We start from the raw sequence: 19431 nt of genomic DNA on the forward strand, positions 1-19431 counted from the left end.
TTGGAAACAGATGAGATGCCAAAAAAAAAAAGTTTGTGCATATTGTGTATACCAGAAACTCTTCTTTTTAGGGTGAGTTCTCATATCTGTTGGAGTGAAGTCCATGGCTGTGACCGTTATTCCACAAAGGCGGTGTTTCCTGACACCGTTCAGTGGCTGATCACGACAGCGTTTTCGGTTGCAGCATTTCAGAAGTTTGGGGGTTGTCTCTGAGCTGATGCACGTTAGAGCCTTAAATGTATTCTAAATAGTCTGTAATTCAGGTTGAAGTGACTGGAAATTAGTGCAAGTCAAGCTCCCTCCCACTCTTGGATTTTTTTTTTTTTATTTTAATGGAATAACCAAATGGGCTAAGCCCTAAATGCTTCTCAGAGGTTTTCAAGGATACTGTGCCAAGTGTGCTTGCAGGTTAACTACAGCATTAATTAATGCCTTTGGGGGTGACTTGAAAGAGATTAGGTAGATTAGTGTCCTGCTACTTTATTTTTTCCTCCATAAAAGTCGAGATTTTCTGGTTAGAAGTGCAGGCTGCAAAAACCTGCATCACTTTTCATATTAAAAAAAAGGGGGGGGGGGGGGGATTATTTTAAACCTCTTCCACCAGTTCAGCAGGTGTTGCCAGATAAAATAGTGAGTATATGGAGAGAATCGTCCCATTCTCTTTTTAAAACCAATCAGACAGACAACAGGCTGGATTGATGGAGGGATGCTGCCCATACCTGTTGAAAGCTGCCGCTGCATGGCTAGAAACATGGTATCAACTGGGCCGGTGAGTTTTAACAGCAGATTACACTTCATCCTCGTCTTTGTTATTTCGGAATCCCATTGCTTTCTACATTTGGGCAATCAGTATGCTATCCTCTACAAAATACTTGTGAAAATAAACACTGTAACAGATGTGATCAGCATCTAGGGATTTTTTTCACTTTTGTTTTATGTTTTTAAATGGAAGTTGATGAGAGTAGATGCTGTCAAGAGGGCACTTGAACATATTTTCATGATCAAAAATTGTAAAAGGAAGCTTATGTCCAAAGAAAACTTGCTCTGAGGGAATGATTGGAAGTGATACAAGTAAACTAAATATTTTTTTTATGCTAAGTGATTTTATACCCAAATTTCTATTATTTTTTTAATAGCATACATAATATAAAAAAGAAATTAGGAGCTTGGAAATCTTACAATCCCTTCATAGTAACCCTTGATTCAACAATCCCTTGATACCCTGCTGCCCTCGGTACTTCATTAACATTGTGCTACAGACGTCTCCCCTTGGCAGCAAAATGTGTCAGAAAAGATCACTTAAGACCTAGGCACTGTGCCCTCGCAAATTGGAATCTGTCACTTCCAATAGTTAAGATTTCTGACTTGATATATCAGTGGTATTTTGTGATAGTATTTAAACACCTTTTGCAAGTGTTCTTTCATTAGCAAAATAGATTAATTTGTTCAAAAAGAATGTCGATCACTGGACTGTGCATGTCTCTGTAAATCTCTAGGAATAGGAAGAAAGTTACAGGTTCATCTGGCAAAACTGGGCCTCTGCTAATAGCTAGATTGGCAGCTCTTAGAAGAGACTTGCAAAATTATAAAACAAAGCTGCTTCTTGCTGCATATTGGCAAAATACACTTGCTTTAAAATAGAACTGATGGCTTTGAGAACCGAAAGTATCACGGACTGTCTTGTTTTAAAACAAGGGTGAGCAGTACTGCTGTAAGTTGCTCAACTCTTTAACCTATTGCTATGAAGGTTTACAAGGTGGGAGCTATACTGATAAATGTTTGCAGCAGGCTGAAGCATCCACCTGTGTTACCTTTTTTGTTTAACAGGTATGGATACTTCTAGTCTTTACCAGGCCTTTTTGTTGCCTAGGAAAAGAGTACATTGATGTTTGTCTGTCTTTATTTTGCACACCTGAAAGATAATTTCTGTGGATTAAAGATCATCAAAGGTCTTGGTGTAAGAATTTTCTCCTCAGTCCTTTCCCTTCCCTCTGTGAGTTTGTGTACATTTGTATTCTGTTTGTATAGCATCAACAGACTCTAGGTTTTCCAGTCTCTGGATATTTAGATGGTGCTTATCTCTATAAAAAGACTGTAACGGTATTTGAGTACAACTATTATCTGTGGATTCACTCACTGGCTCATTCCTTTAAGATGAAGGTTTGCCTAAGATGAAAACAGAACACTAGTAAAGTGTCGCACTTGAGCGTGCAACTCCAGTTGCTGTTCCACTGCAGGCTCTCTGGCTTTCCTTTTTAAGATTTGCATGTATGGAAAAACTTGAAAGATTGTCCAGTGACAATAATTTTACTATCCGTAAGAATCTGCTGACAGTGCCAGTAAGCCACAATAGTAGTGGATGATTTGGTTCATCAATTAATGAAATTCTATATTGGCCACGAAAGAGGATGTGATAATGCTTTTGACACAACTTCTCCAACTCATCGGTCTGTCTCCTGTTGCAGGCTTCCACTGTTTGGGTTGTGGCTACACATTTAATAGAGATGCTTATCCAAAGTCTCTTCCCAGTGATCTGTTCCTGCTGTCGTGTAATGTTATGGTGTGAGTGTTTGTGTAGACAGACATGAAGTGGGACAGGGAACTGGTGTAGTGAAGCAATGACCCAGTTCAAAAAGTAGTTGGAGGTGGTTAAGCTGTTACAGTCACTGAATCACTAAGTCACTTGCACTTATCGAGCAATGAGATAGTTTTGTTGCACACGGAGCAGTCTAGCAGCAGGATGCTGGAAGCGGCGGTTCTTCCTCCTCCTTCCTTCTGCTTTCCTGTGAGACCAGGAAACCCCATAGTTAAACCTGCCACCTTTTTGTTGAAGGTGTACTTGTGTTTCTGCTTGGTGCTTGGTAGTATTATGCAAGAGAGGGAAAAAAGCTTTGGATAAATCTAACTAAATTCCTCTTCCCTTTTGGTGCTCAGTTTTTGTCCTGTAATTTCAATGTTCTTGTCCTGGGTGTCTGAGAAAAAGCAAATCGGAAGTTTTGATTTTGTGAATATAAAGCCAAACTTCAGCATGCTAGTTTCCTCTTTTTTTTTTTTTAATTTGTAGTCTTGATATTTTTATTTCCATTGCCATTAAGCTTATCAGCTCTTGAGAGATCAAACCCCATTGTTTTACTCAGTTTGATGCTTGGTTATCTGTCCTAACAGAAAAAGCCATGCAGTATTAGAACAAGGTCCTGCTTGGAGCTCCCCAAGATCCAAACTAGTGGTTTTCCTTAAAAAATATGTGCCCTTACAAACACATGATAACTCGCTTAATCATGGTGACCCGAGTACAGTAGCTGTCAAGAGCTGCATAAGTTTAGAGAAGACAGGGTGGACCCTTGTCAAAGGCACACAGTGGTGGGGCAGGAGATAGCAGACACAAATTTCAACATGGGTTACTTTGATCGTATATAAGGAAAAATATTTTCGTCTTGAGGGGTGATCAGGCTTTGGAACAGATTTCCTGGAGTGGTTGTGGATCTCCATGTCTGGAGATATTCAGAACTCCCCTGGACAAAGCCCTGAGCCCCCTGATACAACTGGACTGTCTTGAAGCAGGGGGCTGGACCAGGTGACCTTCAGAAGTCCCTTCCAACTTAAATTTTTCTATGATTCTAGGGGTTTACAGACTAACAGATTCTCAGATGTCCTGTAAGGTGGTGTGGTTTTTGGGTGTGTTTTTTTGGTTGGTTTTTGTTTTTTTGTTTTTTGGGGTTTTTTTAAACAGATAAGTGAAATAGAAAAAGCAAGATTAATATTCTGCTTAATGGAAATGCTGAATACTCAGTTGGCTTCTATTTCCTTCAACCCTGCAAGTGTCGATCATATTAGCTAGTCAAATCCTACGATTTTCAGTAGGGAAACCAGTACTGAATGTGCAGTTTGTGACTGAGTATGTAAATGTACAGCCTTTTATCTGACCAGCTTTGATTTCACCAACTGTTCCAGCAGAACACATTTTAATTTAAATTTAGTGATCCAAGACACAACAGTCAACCTGTAAATGAGTTATATGTAAATAAATCTCATAAAAGCTTTTTTCTAAGGTTTGGTAATACTCCTTAAACTCTTCACAGCACCTTTTTTCTAATCTGTTGAAGTAAATACAATAGCACTGCCAGACTTGATATTCTAACCTGAAGCATGGCTTTATCAGAAACAGGATAGTACAAAGACAGTTTTCAGTGTACGGAGATTTAAATACAGGAGAAAATTCTTTTACTTTTTTTTTAATAATGAACAAGACTTTTTTTGTTACACTTCTAATTTTACTGATTCACCACCTGCTTGGAGGAGCCAATGGTAATTGTGAAAGAACAGTAAAATCTGATGTGCTTGAGACAAAGGGGTGTTGCATTGTGTGACTCAAAATCAAGGCGAAATGCCAAAGGATAAAATGCTGTAATGCCAAAGAAAGAAAATAGATTAAACAGGATGTGAAAGGCAAGTTCTTCTGAGGTTACTTGGAAGAAATGGGACTGAGTTATATCACACATCCTCCCTTAAACTTCGTGTACTGCAGGACAACTTAACCTACTTCAGACAGTTTATCCTTCCAGTGACGTCTTTGTAGAAGGAAATGTTTTGTTTCAAAGTGACTTACATTCAGCCCAAATCTCTTAATGCAGACTTTGTGTGTTGTAGGAAAGTTCAGTTGTTCACATGCATGATTTCATAATGCTGCCTCTTAAAGCCTATTAAAAAATCGCTAGCTTTTTTGGAGGCATGGGTGGTAATGTCTGGCTCCTCAGGTAATTGTTCCAAAACATTCAGGTTGGTAAGAATACACATAAAAAGTTATTAAATTTATTGGGGGGGGGGGGGGGGGGCTGGGTGGGAGGGGGGGAGGAGTTTGCCTGTAAAGAGGAAAAAATAAAGATCAAGGGTATGTTAAAAATTATTAGACTTTCCATATTTGGAGAAAACTTTCCTGATGTCAGACTGAATAGATTCTTTTCTGTCTGGTATGAAATGGCCTCATGCTGCAGCCCGTAGCTGCTTATGGCTATGGAAGTTAGAAGGAATTAATATTGTTAGCTCACGTCAGGCAAACTTAATAATGGACTTGGAAATATTGGGAAAAGGCACCAAGAAGTGCAGAAATGCAGACCCAAAATTCTTCTATGTAAGGTCTTAGCAGGTGAGCTATACAAGTGCTGCAGGGGACATCAGAGCAGCCAAGCCGGTGAGGGTTCCACTGCCGTCCTAGCATGCTCCCTGAGGTGCTCCCGCGAGGAGGGAAGGAGAGGCGCTCGCTGGCTGTGCTCACCGCATCCACATTTGCCTCACGGTATTTGGCTGTTAGTGACTGGGTGAAGTGACGTGAGATGCGCTGTGCCCGTGGCGCGCATGAGGCTGTGAGGTGTGGTGGAGCGCGAGGACGTACCCCATGGACAGGAGGAGGCTGTGAGGTGTGGTGGGGCGCGAGGACGTACCCCATGGACAGGAGGAGGCTGTGAGGTGTGGTGGGGCGGGAGGACGTACCCCATGGACAGGAGGAGGCTGTGAGGTATGGTGGGGCGCGAGGACGTACCCCATGGACAGGAGGAGGCTGTGAGGTGTGGTGGGGCGGGAGGACATACCCATGGACAGGCTGCTCGCTGCCACCTTCCCCCCACCACCGTGAGGATCGCTTCCCTCCAAAGAACCCCACGCCAGACCTCCTTGTACTGCTGGCGTTTTTTCTTGCCTGGAGCCAGAACTGTCCACAAGTCGTGGCAGTAACAGGCTAAACCCCGCGTCCTTTGAAGGGTGGCTGTAGATCGTCCTGCTACTCACTGGCCTTTAACTTGTCATCGGAGCCTCCTCTGGAATCTTTGCATGGATGTTTTCAGCAGTCTAAATTGAGGAATCATTGCATTTAGCAGCCAGAATCATTGCATTTAGCAGCCAGAGAGCTCTTATTTCTACTAAGGTATCATTGTTTCAGAAATGGTGCGGGCAGAGTGATGGAGGGCTGCAGCCTCGCAGCCCCTGGGAGGCTCCGGGTACCCCCCCCGGCGCAGCCTGACACGCAGGCAGGGCAGAGCTGGGATCCCGCCTGAGCTCAGCGATTCACATCAACTCTGTGCTGCTGGGCAGGTGAGCAGCTGTATTCTGGGCATAGCTATTGTGCTAATTCTGATTTTATTCCCAGACTTCACATTTAAAAAACATTACAATGTAGATTTATAGGCCTATTACTATTTAACGAACTTTTGGCAGAGGTTTTCTTTTGAAAATAGAGGAAAGGAAGATTAGAGGTATAGATGGCTTTATAATCGGATAAAACCATAGCTTCTAGGCTGCAGTGAGGTTGCCGACTCAGGAAGGCTTTGCAGAAATCATCATATTATCTCCCTTGAGATGTTTTCTTTTTAGAGACTTTAAATTAAAACATCCATGTGAATTTTGCAACTAGTAACTTTTATTCTTTGTGAATTTATTTTATGTTTCAGAAATTGGTAGTTGGGAATAGACCTTTTTTCTCTTTCCAACATCATGAAGAAATTTATTTTTCTTCAATAATTTAATTGAAGAAAGTAATTTTTGTTATACTAATAATAATGTTAATGTTTTAGAGGGACTGCCTAGAATCCTTATGTTGATGCCTCAGGCACCCTAATTACCAAGGAAATACTTGACCTCGTGTTTCTTTTAACAGTTTCAATTATTAGTCCCAACGGTCTCCGGAATGTTTGTTTCTACTCAGACCTAGGCATTGCTTTCCAGGCAGGAAATTCAAAGATACTTAGACTTTCTAAATGGCCTTCTTTGAAGCATTAGTAGTCTCAATCATAAGCAAGGATATAAGATTGTTGTTAGTGTTGCATTTTAATAACAGTATTGGTATGTAATATCTAAGTGACACTTCATTTCTAGTCTAAGCACTAGTGGCAGTAGTAAAACCCAGATGTAGTGAACTGTGCAGTTGCAGCCACAGTTACAGTTTCATTTGTGAAAGTTAAGCGGTCCAATTACTACAGGCAACCCGTTTGGTCGATTTGGCCTGCTTCCCTGCAGTACCTGCCTTTGGGGAGCCCACTGGGGGTTGCCACCCAAAGGTGTGCAGGCGCAGGCACTGCTGCACCGTGGGTGCTGAGCAGCCAGTGCAGGGGCTGCGTGGCCTCTTGGCTCCCCGGCAGGCTCCCAGCGCAGCCCCCAGGGATGGTCACTGGGAGCTCACATAAGTCATTTTCACATGGTATTTTTAATTGCTGTTTTTCAAATATGAGCATAGCAGCTGTGGTCAGAGCCAAGGCTTAAAGCTTTTTCTTTTCACGCAATTGCTTTTCATCCTAGAACTGGTAGGTCTTCGCCAGAGGCTGCTGGTATGTCTGAGCGCAATGCGGTATCGGTGGGTGAGCAGAATTCCAGACCACAGGCGCCAGGAAGCACAGGTTACAGGTTTGGGTTTGCACTCATTCCAAACTTCTGATATAGTTCACAAATCTGCTTGCTGCCTAAACTAACAAAAAACTTATCCATGGGTAATGCCCCTTCGCACAGGAAAAAGGCAAAAAGTTTGTTTCCCCTCCCACTCAAAAATATGCCATAAGGTATTTAGAAAAGTGAAGTGTAATTTAAATAATACATTTTGAGAATTAAGATCTCTTATTCTGGAACTTCTGCTGCTGAGGAACAAAGCAGTAGTGTCTTTGATTATTTCCTTAATACTCTGGTATTGCAAAAAATAAGTAGAATTCTTTAATGATTCCTTAATTGCTAATGAAGAAACTACTGATTTTTTAAATATTTTTTTTTTGGGGGGTGGGGTGGGGTTGGAGCATATGTATTCTTACTGAAAGGTAGAGAGAAACAAACAAGTGTGTTTATGAATATAAGAACAAAGAATAATCAAATGTAGAAAGTAAAAACTATGAAGACAAGTAAGTTCCCTTAGTTTTAAATTAATGGGATGTTCTGAAAGCTTGTCATGAAACTATTTTTAAACCATTACAAACAAATTCAACTTCGAATTTTTTCATAGTGTAAATAACTGTCATTGTCTGTAATCACTGAGATAAATTCACTTGATTTCAGGTACTTTTTTCTCTTCCTAGAAAAGATTTGTTTGCTTTTCCACTGAAAAAAAACCTGTGGAACTCTATCTTAAAAGTACAACTTATGTTTTCTTTAAACTTTGGTGTTGATACTGCTTCTTTTTTGCTATTTGACTTCACTAGTAATTAAAAAGATTTTATAGGTATATTGCTGAACTCAGCCCCTTTTTTCAAGGATACAATGTAATACAAATCAGTTGCCTTTAAAAATATGTGTAAAAGCTAGATTAATGCTGTATTTGGTTGAAGACACATCAAATAAGCAGCCATTGTAGCAGTTTTACTCTTGACATAGAAAGTTACTTCAAAAACACCTGATCTTGCTTAAATTTTATGTATGGGTAAAATCTGTATTATACTGTTTAGCACAGAATCAAGCAGGATCTGACATTAAAGACAGCTGCCTGCAAAAGTGAAATGTCCCTGTGCTTGTCGTTCTGCCTTGTGCTCAGGAAGGTGCTTTATCAGTCCCCTCACAGCCTCTCACTCTTCTTTACAAAACTACTTTTTTTGGTGTGTCAAGGAGTTAAACTTTCCAAGTCAGTTGCACAAATCTCATTTCGCCTGCCACACTCCTGACAAACCTCTCCTTGCTTTACCAGATACCTGGTGTATGATCTGAGGAGCTTGAGAAAAGAGAGGACAAGCATTTGGGAATGTGCTAGAACAACAATTTGTCAGGCAATTATATGCCACGTCAGTGTCAGCAGCGAGGCAGCCTTGCTTGAACCTTTTGAAGAACATAACTTCTTAAAAGAACTCTCACTCTTATCCTCTCTGACTGCGATACACCGCCAGTGAAATATTCTGGGTGACCCACATTGCCGTGGTCTCGTTAGCGCGGTGGCAGAGCACTCCTGGCCTGCGTTTGGAAGCTGGATAGGCAGCTGCACCTTCGCCAGTTACTGCCACTGTATTCACTCTGACTAACTGCTTCAGAATGTGGAGTTAATAAACATTCCACAGCGTTATTTCCACTTATTTTGCCACTGACGGAACAGTTTTGTTCTCATGCCTCTGTGCTGGAAGGTTGGAGAGTTCAGTACACAACTCCAGGAAGATGGTGCCACCACTCTGATTTGATTTGCAATCTAATACCATCGTTCGCTGTTGATTCCACAGGCTCAGAAGTGCTTTTTAATTCATCGTTTTTGATGTCATGTCACTTTTCCCTTCTACTCTTTCTTTTGGCTTCTCATTTTACTGCTGTGTTAAAGTTCCTGAAATAGTCTGCTGATTTCTTTAATATTTCATGTAAAATATATGTAAAAACTCCACTGATCTACTCAAAAGCAATAGTTTGGAACAAAGCAGAAGGGAATGTTGGCAGTGGAGGCAGGGGTAAAGATTACAGGATCAAATGGAGAACTGTGGGACTTTGTAAAAGCAAGGTCTCTCTCTCCTCCGGGGAAACTTTCCATATTCCAGAAGCAGCGTGGCAACCAGTTCTGCTGGAGAAACGAGTGGCATTGAAGAGCCTATTTTGGCAGTACTGCTAATGGGCTGCAAAGCAGTTGGGATGTCAGCAGCATTTGGAAGGTGCCCATGTTTCAGGGACAGCTTTCTGATGCAAATACGGCTTAAGATACTTTAAGTTCTGTGCCCGTTTATGCACATTTACTTGGTAACTTCTGTTATACATGCAATATATTTACAGTTGTGGTCCCTTGAGTAGTTTGTGTCCTGTAGTTTAGAAGTAACCTGTAAAACCTAGCTTTTTACTTTTCTTTTTTAATAACAAATAATAAATCTTCGTATAAGTCATGCAAGTGTAGGAGATCAGTCTTAAAACCTGTCTTGGTAAAAAGAGAAAATGTCAAGCTGAACAAGCTGTCAAGCACTGCGCTCTTTTGGTTCTTAGGAACAGTTTTGAGCACACTGGGATTTCAGGATGTCAGCAATGCATTGAAATATATCCAAAAAAGGCGTGGTGTGCATTTCATGATTGATTTTTTTTTTTCAAGACTACCGGCCTATTACATTTCAAGTAATTGTACACATACGGTTTGAGATATGTACTAAAGCAAACTGGTGTTGATGGTATTTATGGTGTAGGTATATCATCCTGGCCAGAAACACCAAGAGTCAGACTTGGATAAGTGAAAGAACACTGGAAGAAATGCCGTGACATTTGAACTGACGTGTGAAACATCTGTTGGCCTTCTTTAGTCTGGTATTTGTTTGCAGAGCATCAGTTTAGCCACTAAGGAGATGGAGATGGTGGTCAGCTAGCTTTTATGCTTAGTAACTACTGGGAGGGCATCATGGTCCCTGGCGCCAAAGATGGCAGCGTTTTAAAGTGAAGGGAATGTTGAGTTAATACCGTGTTTTACATGGAGATACCTACAGTTACTGGTGTGCTTGGACATCTTATCTTCATTTTCAAGTTACTTTTTTGAATTTATTTACCGGGGCGGAATATAAGGTACGTGCTGAAACCTTGTGGCATGTTGGGATGACAGATGACCGAAGTATCTGCAAGTTCTGCCTAAGGTGCGGTGTATTCAGAGCAGTCTCAGGTGTGTGCTTGCAGGCTCAGCTGTGCTGGCTGTCAGTACCGGTTCGGTTGTTCCAATTGCTAACAAAGAACGGTCATTTTTGTGGCAGTAGAAATAAAACTAAAGAACTCTTAGAAATAATTGGGGGTTTTGTGTTTTTCCCTTAACTTACACAATCAGTTGGAGCAAAATTAGAATTGGTCTTTTGGGAAGGACTGGGGTGGGGGAGGTGGGGGGAATGTGTACATATTCCATGCAAAACTGGAGCACAAAAAGAACAGCTGTCCACCAGACTTTTTTTTTTTGTAGAATGTTCCGTAATTCCAGTGAGGACTTGATTCAGAGCATTATACCGCTTTTATGAGACATCATTTAGGTAGTTACATATGGTGTTCAGTTGCTAAGGTAGTTTGTTTCCCCAGTTCTAGTAAAACTTGAATTATTAAATACTTTCTAGTTTAAAAACAAGAATTAAATGCTTATTCACAGCTCTTTTTTTTTCATATGTAGTTTTCATTACTGCATATGTGATTTCTTCTTCCAGAAAATGTAAAGCATCGCAATAGGTCACTGTCATGTCCAGAACGCTGTCCCGAAACATTGCCTCTAAGTTATCTAACAAATTGAGGTTGCTCATGACAGTTTCTTTTTTTGGTGTTTTCTCAGAGTCTTGATTAATTTTGAATGTGTAAACTCAACTTCTGGATTAAGAACATTTTCCAGCTGACCTGGTTTGTTAATACTACAGAAAGTTTTTGCTTTCTTTTTAACAAAGCTTTAGGTACTTTACAGCTCATGAGAGAATATGAGACTGCAAATCTCGTTGCTCTTTGGTCTTTATACTTTGTCTGCATAAGTGCATGCTGTGCTTCTCCTAAATGAGAAATAAAACAGCTTTGTCAGCTGAGAACTTTATCTAGCTTTTAAAATCAGGTGTTTAAAAGAATTGTCAGGCTTTTCATTCTTCTGCTAAATGGAACAATTTGTCGTCTTCAAGGGATGAATCATTTTTCTTTTTCAATGTTAATCATTCTTGCTGTGTTATAAAAGCCTTTAAAGATAGATGCTATGGTAGTGTTTAAGCAGTAAACATCCCCTCACTGTATCTTACCAGTAAGATTTGGTATTAGCTGGCATTTTCTTCTGAAGTGTTATATTTTCCATTTGTATTAATCCTATAAAATCTAATGTTATGAGCAAAAGTTGTGATTGGTACATCTGTCTTGGTCCAAATTTTGTCCAAGATTGAAAGTTTCCTCTGTTCTTTAAGCTTTTTTATATATTTAAAGTTAGTGATGTGTCTGGATAGATAGTTGCTTCTTAAATGTTCATGTCCTTTTTTTACCTATGGATTTGTTCAAGCGAAGGGCTTAAATCTTGCTGCCTCGATGAAAACACAGTTTGTTTTCATTTCTTTGGAGAATTCTGGAAGATGAAGATGGTAATCTTTGTATTTTTCAGCACAACTTGCAATTTAGCCCATAGTTAGGCAGGAATCTGTATTTTGGGTGCCTTTCTAGTTTAAAGTGTTTTCTAAGAACCATCTCACATTATTTGTTTTCATATGCAATGATTTTCAAAATTTGCCATATTTCTGTGATTTATACGTGCATTTTAAATGCCCTTCCACCGAAATGGGGCATGTATGTGTACAACTACCTTAGTAATTATAATATTAAATGGCATTCCAGACTTCAAAAGAATGTCATCTTTGTGCAGAATGTAAGAAAAAGACATGGCAATAACTAGACTGCTAGTCTTGTCAAAATTATTCAGACAAAGCAGATTTTTTAGAAGATAAGTTTGTGAGAGACGTTTGTAACACTGAACATCAGTCTGGCTTGGTCCTTGGAAAATTTTAACATATTTTGTAGTGAGAACATAGTTTTAAACTTGACTTTCTGGAAAAGTACTGCTTTTGCAATGGAGGAATGCAATTTTAAATATAAGACTTGCTAGAAAGAAGTCATCAGAGCTGTGGATTTGTGCTGCCATTTGACTATCAGTTGCTGGCCATCATGGCTACAGTGAGTATCTTCTGGCAAAGTATACAGGCGTGGTGTTCCTGCCATCCCATCCCAAAGCATAATACTTTAAACACTTGAGACCTTCTCTGTGTTCTGTACACACCAAAAAATCCCCCCACTGCGTACTTGCCATGCTTTCCCCAGGTTCACTGTTGGCTTGGCTCTGTCAGTCCCTTCAGACTCCCTGACCCTGGACTGGATTTCATGATTCTTATCTTCCGTGAATAGGACAATTTATGGTGACGGGAAAAGTATTCTTTGGACTGACGTAATCTGATTTGACACAGCAATTCCTACAGTTCCACCTGAAACTTACCTGTGTTTAGATGCACTGAGCTGGTACATGGTTCCTTTTTTCTTACGGTTTCTTTACAGCTTCAGCAGTGAAGGAGCTGGGCGCCAGGCGGCAGCGGTTCAGGTAGTAAAAATGTACCAAGACAAGGGCCAGTGGGCAAGCAGCTTGGACTGCAGATCTAAGAAACTTGCAAGTTACTTCTCATTTTGTATAGAAGTCATTCCATCCAAGGATAGCATAGCCAGGATTTTTAAATCCAGTTTTAAAGCTTGAGTTGTAGAACTCTGGTACAGTTACGTATTCAAAGACATAGTTTTTTACAAGTCAACTTTGTAACAAAATGTCCTTGCTTTCTCTTAAGGTCTGCAAGTCTCCTCAAAACTATTATTTTAGGATGTTTTGAAGGTACTACTTACCTTTTTATTATTATCATTATTATTATTATTTCTACATCATTTCTCTTGTGCAACAATATACATTGGCAGAGTCATCGGTAGAAAATAGCACAAGATCAGGAAGAAAAATTATTTGCTGCTGCCGCCCTCAAACAGCAACAGCCAAGTGAGGCCTCTGGAAGGATAAGAAATGCCCCAAATCCATCTGTTTAGCAGAGGAGTGAAGACAAATGCCACATCTTCCATCCTCCTGAAGTCACCCGGGGTGTGATGGGAGTCACCTGTGTGCTGGGTGAAGCTGCCCAGTGGAGCACCTTCATCATCATGGGTCACACACCTTTCCTTTCTGTTACAGCATCAGAAAAAGAAATTGAATAGATCTTTGACTGTTATCAAACTTCCATATTTGCTATTTCTGCTCACTCCTTGCTTGCAAGCTCTCACTTGAGTTTCCCTTATTTGAAAAAGGTATTTCATTTACTTCTACCATATTTCCAGCAGAGTACTGGCAAGGTGTAGGTCTTTGACATTTAGTTTGATAAACACAGGGCAGCTTTGACTTTCCCTCCATACATCTAAAGGTAAACAAAGAAATTAGAGGTGCATGTATGAAGGGCCAGATAGACCTGATTTCTTACAGCTCTCTCTTAGCTTTTGGGATTATCGGTGTAAAAGCGGTGGATAGGCAGTGTAAAATCTTTTGGTCCATGTTCATATACAGAGTTTTTCTTCTTGATAAAGCAGGTGTGGCATCAGTGGGAACAGAGGGTAGTTGTGAGGTGTATTTTAACTTGTGCTAAGATAAGCTGCTTTTAGGAAAAATTCTTAAACATCAGTAGAGAAATACTCATGTGGCTTCTTTCCATGTCCTTTGCCATTCACAGAAATACAGGGACTGTGTGGTTTCCTGGTGTTTATCTCTTTCTGAAGGTTGAATGCCACTTCAAAGAGAACATAATCTTTTGAAGCTTAGCGGAGTAGCTCATGAGTATGATTTGCTTTTAATGATGATTTCAGCAGTTCCAGACTTGTCCAAGCAAATTAGCATGTTCTTAGAGGAGTATCAAATCCCATGCTAACTTTTCAGATGCAAAAGCCAAACAATTATTTAACGAAATGTGGAAACACTTTGATAGCTTTGTCTTCATCGATTAGCATAAGCAGGCAATGTGGTTAGAATGTGGTTCTGTATGTTCCATTCCATTCATACTGTATTATTTGGGAATATACTTCTTTAGAGTTATATATCTATCAAGGAACATTCTGTATAATAGTGTAAATGTAAAATACGTATTGTATAGAGGTTTTTTTACTATATGTTACAATACCATAAAACATCTATGCCTTTAATTTCATAAAACAACACTTTTTTCATAATGCAGTTTCTTGTTTACAGCTGTTCATGCTGTTAGAATGAAGTGCAAACACCCTCAGATGTGACTGTATCACTTATGTGAGTCATATGTATACCTGAAGTTGAATGTAGACTGAATATATTTAAGTTGGATAGAATGTTGCTAGAGCTGTTACAGAAACTACATTTAAGACATTGGGGTTTAATTTGAATTTTCAAGGGGGAGGTCAAGGAAAGTTGAAGTATATTCTTAACAGTTACTGAAGTGCAATCCAATAATTATGAAAGATTGATAATGCAGAAGAGTCTGTTAGAGGATACACTGACTTTCCACTCTTTGGCAGGTGGATGACATCTTAGGAGAAGGCAGTGATGAGAGTGATAGTGAAAAAAAAAAGCCAGAAGAAGAAGGTGAAAAACCTCAGATTAGTGCAACAGAGACTCTAGGAATGAAAGCAGATCAGAGACCTGGATCATCATCATCGTCATCATCATCATCATCAAGTGAAAGAAGCTTAACAGGCAGTGTACCCAGGTATGAGTTTTTCAAATATAAAAAGAAGCGTTAGTGATGTTTCGTTGTGCTTGTGCTATTCAGCATGCTTTTTGGCAACTCAGTCTTTCTATCATTGTAAGCCTCTGCATGCAGGTAATGTTTTTGTAACCCTGTGAAACTGTTGTGCTTTCCTCCACAATGTTTTTGGGATTGATGTAAGGAAATGGTCATAGAGAATGTCTGTTGGGAGCCAGGGTATCGCCTCCTTTGGAAAAAATGAAGACCACTGGACTGTGCTTATTTTAAAGTAGGCTTGATCCCAAGTCAGGTGTAGGACCAGGTACTCTGCAGTGTTCCTTGAAGTAAAATAAAGCATGGCTTTGGAAAGCTGTTTTCTCATCCGGGATTTTTGAGATCCTTTTACATGGGATATGCATAAAAATGAAGTTGTTGAGAATGTTTTCTACTTAGGCAGAAATTTAAACTTGCTAGTCTCTTCTGCAAAATTTATTTCAGTGTCCAAGCATCAGCTGTTAAATGATGACTATCAACCAATTTGCTAGTAATCTAGAACTTCATAAAATAAATGCTAATTTTAAAAATGCTAAGGAATGTTCTCAGTCTGTAGCCCCTTAACAGTTTTTAAGCCCAACAATATGTGGAGAATGATGTAAGATTATAGCCATTTTAAATTAGATTTGCTGGGATCATCTCCTGTACCACAAAGTGCTAAACGTGCAAACAGGACTCAGATGTGCATTGCAGTTTGTTTTGCTCTCATAACTGGGCTCTCTTCTCAGTCATACAAATTTAAGCTCTAACAGTTTTTCCTTGATGGAGGATAATATAAGTAGTAGGACCAAAGCAACTTCTTTATGTTATTTTAACTTTTGTGAGCTTTTTACTAGCACACAAAGAATTTATGAGAAAATACAAAACCCACCACCGAATGTGATTATAGAAACATTTGTGAGGAGGTCCTGATGGGGTAGCAGTGTTGCTGTGTGCTGGGGGTTATTGGAGAAAGAGCCACACGGGAAGCTTGTGCTGGCCTTTTACTTCATTGTGGGTATTCCTAATCAGTGAGCATCTTCAGAAAAATGTCAGTCTAACAGGTATGAGAATTTAATCTCTCACTAATAGCTAGAAGAAAAATTCCCTCCCAAATAAAGTTTGGACTGGGAGAGGCAAGCCAGTGATGATTTTTAGAATACCCTTTGAAGCAGCAAGGCATGGTGGCGGCTCGTTGCTGTTCATTCACCCTGATGCTGTGATGTTTTGTTGTGTAGCAAATGCACCAAATTCTGAAAGGCAAAAGTCAGAAAGAATCCGGTGGGGGAATATTGCTTAGGGTGATTGCTAAATACTACTTCCCTTGTATGCTTTACAAAGGTAGAGCAAGTACATTTGTAATTAACTTTTGCTCTATATGGGTAAGTTCATAAGTGAGCTTGGCACCACTTCTGCATTCAGAAGCCATGTAGAGGTAGTAGTGTCACTGCTAGAATGAAGTCTTGAGTGGCTGCTTAAGTAACTTTTCTGGTTTTGACCTTTTTACCTCTTAAGAGTTTCCCTGTCAGTTTGTTAAATTGCATCCAGGGTTGAACCTGAATGAAGTGCTGGAAAACCTGCTTGCGAAGTGCTGGTTCAGGTGCTGACCCAGTGCTGCTGCGCAGGAAATTCTGCTTGCTGGGAAAGAGCCTCTGCCCATCATCCTAATTCCATTTGAAGTCTGAAATGTTAAATTGCTGGTTTTGTGGTCAGTCGGTGTTGTGTGCACTAAAAAGATACCGTACCAGAGGGGTAATGTAAGAGCAGTTGTTAAACAGCAGGATTACAATCTCCAGGAGCTTGGTCCACTCCCAACATGGATACTAGCTACAGTTTCTGGAGCCACACTGCTAAAAGCTAAGTGCTGCACAAGCATATGCGTCCCAACAGCACCTGAGGCTTCTGCTCTGAGAATTGGAGTCTTTGGGCTGTTGGGAGCATAATGGGGCTGAAATTGTGTTTAATAACTTTCCATTGTTTCTGCTCTGTCATCTAGCCTGAAGCTATGAGTTATTTGTTACTGTGAAAATCATCATCTCTTGCCATGTTAAGAAAAGTTTTTGTGTTCTAAAGGCCAGTCCAGACTGTTTGTTATATAAAACTGCCCTGGACCAGCTGTTTAAGTCATTATTTCTCAATTGGCTGGGATCACCCTGATGTCCAGATTTTAGTGATTACTGTTTCCAGAAAGCAAAAGATGAACGAGGGGAAGGCAGTGCAGATACGATCCTGTACTCTGGTATTCTGGCTGAGCTTGTGCCCAGCAGAGCTGAGGGCTGCAGAGCCTGTGGGTTTGTGCTGAGCGATGCTCCACTGCTCCGTTACACCTTCCCAGTGTTACTGGCGCGGGGACCATAGCGCTTGACACGGCGGAAATCTAGCACTTCTGCCTGATGTCAGGCTTCAGTCTTGAGATCTATGGAACACCTGGATCATTTCAGTCATTGGTGCTACCTCTAATATTTTGAGGGCTAGAGGAAAAAAAAAAATCTTTGAGAAATCTGATGGCTGCTAGGGGCAGGGAAATGCATGATCTTTCCTACATCCGTTTACTTTTATGACTTTTGGTAGGTACCATGCCATTAGCTTGCAATTTGACAGCCTACAGTTGTTTCAAAATCCTAGCTTGTCATGCAGCTTAATGAAATGCTTGCCTTTATCTCATGAATGTTATGTTAAAAGGGTATGGCATGGACCAAACGATGAATGTGAGTTTCATACTGTCTAAAAAAGATGAAATAGAAATTAGTAAATCAAAAAAACATAGTTTATACTATTGACATTTGATCAGCCCGCTGCGATTATGACTTGCATAACAATAAAATGCATTTGTGGCTTACCTTTCTTCAGAAAATCTAAGGGAGGTAGACAAGTTTTTATTTTTAAATAGGCTTGATCTTTGTGTAAATAGAGATGCTTCTTTAATTTTTTTTAAATAAAAGTACTGCTATTTAGAGCTCCAATTCAGCTTTTGTTGAAGCAAACAGGAGCCTGACTTCAGCAGGAGGTGGACTTGAGCCCCACACAGAGTTCTAAAATTTTCTGCTTAGAATAAATTTCCACTTAATGCAGTTGAAACATGTCACACGTGAAATTTATTGCTGTAAGTTATGAATCAGGAGTTACAAATCATGAAAGTGAACAGGTGTTTTTAATAATTGTTAGCAGCAATTAATGCTATATAATATGAAAAGGCTTTTGAGACTAGTACAAATGGAATTTGTTCATAAGAGAAAACTGAATGCTTTGCTTCCGTACCTCTTGTTGCACAGGTATATACTGTGGTATCTGATTTGTTGAGGTATTTCAAGCTTTCAGATGTCGGTGCACAGTTGCTTTATTTTTCTAGTGCATCTTGATCACACTCTGCTGTGTCCACCAAGACTCGAGTGGTAGTTAACACATCTGCGGTTCTCATAGTTCCCCTTATCTTAAACTTGTTAAGTTGTTGCCATTATAATATGTATTGAACAAATATATTCCATGTTAGTATGCTTTAATATTGGTCTTTGTAGGAAAAGGAGAAAATCAGGTGAAAGGCTGTTGCAGTCTCAAAAGAATGTATTTGGTAGAAGGATGAACAGGCATGTGAATGCTGTTGAGAAAATCAGCCAAGCAATATGCCAGAGGTTGAGGTTTAGCCTCTTTCAGTTTGTAGTTCCTGGCAATTTCTAGTGGAGATGTGAAGCCCTGTGTAAGTGTGCTGTGTGTCTATTGACTTGCCTGTTTTCTGATGCAGAGCAGACTTTGAAAATAATTAACGAAATACTTCATTTGTATTACTGAAGCTAGGAAATTGAGTGCACTTCACTTAATAAATTGAAATCTTAAAGAACTGGGGCAACAAAACAGGAATTGCAGATGTGCCATCTCTATTGCTGTCTTCCAGTGGCATGGCATATAGCTGTGGCATGTGGTCTTCTATCATACACTTAAAATTTCTCTTAACATATTGGAAGTATTCAACAATAAGTGGGAGTCAGCAGAAAAGAAACAAATCACATAATGGTGGTTAAGTTATGAGTACTTATGTTGGTGAGATGCTGGACTGATTGGATGAACCCTTCCATCTCTGTGCTCATATGTCTTAGGGCAGGCTTTGCAGTCGGATTCTGATTCTTGAGGGAAAAGGCATGATAGGAGCCTTCAGATTTTGGAAGGCTGGCTCGTGCAGCCAACACGCTGGCATCCAGCACCTCTTCACGTGCCTCACTTGTGCCTGTGGAGTTGGGGTGCAGGGTGCTTTATAAACAGTGGGAAATGAGCCCAG

General features: G+C 40.0%; 1 protein-coding gene across 1 annotated transcript in view; it reads left to right on the forward strand.

Annotated features, from left to right (window-relative positions):
- The window catches only part of CTDP1 (CTD phosphatase subunit 1), a 110614-nt gene that overhangs the window by 61428 nt on the left and 29755 nt on the right, over positions 1-19431 (forward strand). Inside the window, exon 12 of the mRNA XM_056331231.1 lies at positions 14959-15149. Within this exon, the coding sequence (XP_056187206.1) occupies positions 14959-15149 (191 nt within the window). The remainder of the gene's footprint in view (positions 1-14958; positions 15150-19431) is intronic.

The sequence above is a fragment of the Falco biarmicus genome, chromosome 3, assembly GCF_023638135.1.
Source record: "Falco biarmicus isolate bFalBia1 chromosome 3, bFalBia1.pri, whole genome shotgun sequence".
NCBI classification, from domain to species: domain Eukaryota; kingdom Metazoa; phylum Chordata; class Aves; order Falconiformes; family Falconidae; genus Falco; species Falco biarmicus.